Source organism: Haliaeetus leucocephalus, unplaced genomic scaffold (assembly GCF_000737465.1).
Source record: "Haliaeetus leucocephalus isolate CR32 unplaced genomic scaffold, Haliaeetus_leucocephalus-4.0 Scaffold355, whole genome shotgun sequence".
NCBI lineage: Eukaryota > Metazoa > Chordata > Aves > Accipitriformes > Accipitridae > Haliaeetus > Haliaeetus leucocephalus.
Genome location: NW_010972791.1, coordinates 8,204 through 9,106, shown reverse-complemented (window position 1 = coordinate 9,106; position 903 = coordinate 8,204). Strand labels below are relative to the sequence as shown.

Here is a 903-nt window from a genome sequence, read left to right as displayed (position 1 = left end):
CTAGGATAGTGTTGGGGGGGCTCAACTGGGGATCCCCCCCGGCTCGTTCTGCCCCCCCCAGAGCTGTCACATCGAGGAAGGGGAAGACGAGGAGAAGAAGGAGGAGGAGAAGGAAGAAGAAGAAGCCGAGGACTCATTTGAGGTGGGTGTGGGGGCACCCTGAGCCCCCCCTGGACCCCCGACCCTTGTGACCCCCCTTGACTTCCCCCATGCCCCCCCAGGAGAAGGAGATGGAGAAGCAGAAGCTGCTGTACCAGCAAGCCCGGCTGCACACGCGGGGGGCGGCCGAGATGGTGCTGCAGATGATCAGTGCCTGCAAGGGTGAGACCCCGCGGGCAGCCCCTTGCACGGGGAGGGTGGGGGGGTCCTCGTGCAATAACCCCCCACCCCTCGCACGGGTGTCCTCGTGCAACCCACTGGCACGGGGTGGCCGTGACGGTGCCTGGCTTTGGCAGGGGAGCGGGGCGACATGGTGTCCTCCACCCTCAAGTTGGGCATCTCCATCCTCAACGGGGGCAACGTTGAGGTGCAACAGGTAGGAGGGCGTCCGTGGGTCCCTGTGTCCATGCGTCCCCGTGTCCCCGTGTCCATGCACGAGGCCACACATGCACACGGGGCTGCGTCATTGCCGTGGGAACGTGCAGGATGCTGTCCATCCTGGCATGTCTGTTGCGTGTCTGTGTGTCTGCACGTGTCTATGGATGTGTCTGCACGCCCACGTGTCCATACATCCATAGACATGTCTGTGTGTCCATGCACGTGTCCATACATCCATGCATGTGTCTGTACATCCATGTACACGCCCATACATCCATGCATGTGTCCTTGTGTCTGCACACATGTCTATGGATGTGTCTGCACGCCCACGTGTCCATACATCCATAGACATGTCTGTGTGTCCAT

General features: G+C 61.5%; 1 protein-coding gene across 1 annotated transcript in view; it reads left to right on the top strand.

Moving 5' to 3' along the window:
• LOC104835046 (ryanodine receptor 1-like) overlaps positions 1–903 on the top strand; it is a gene marked incomplete at both ends in the record, with an annotated part of 50,831 nt that overhangs the window by 41,728 nt on the left and 8,200 nt on the right. Inside the window, 3 exon segments of the mRNA XM_010572825.1 lie at positions 64–142; positions 222–321; positions 456–535. Coding sequence (XP_010571127.1) covers positions 64–142; positions 222–321; positions 456–535 — 259 coding nt within the window.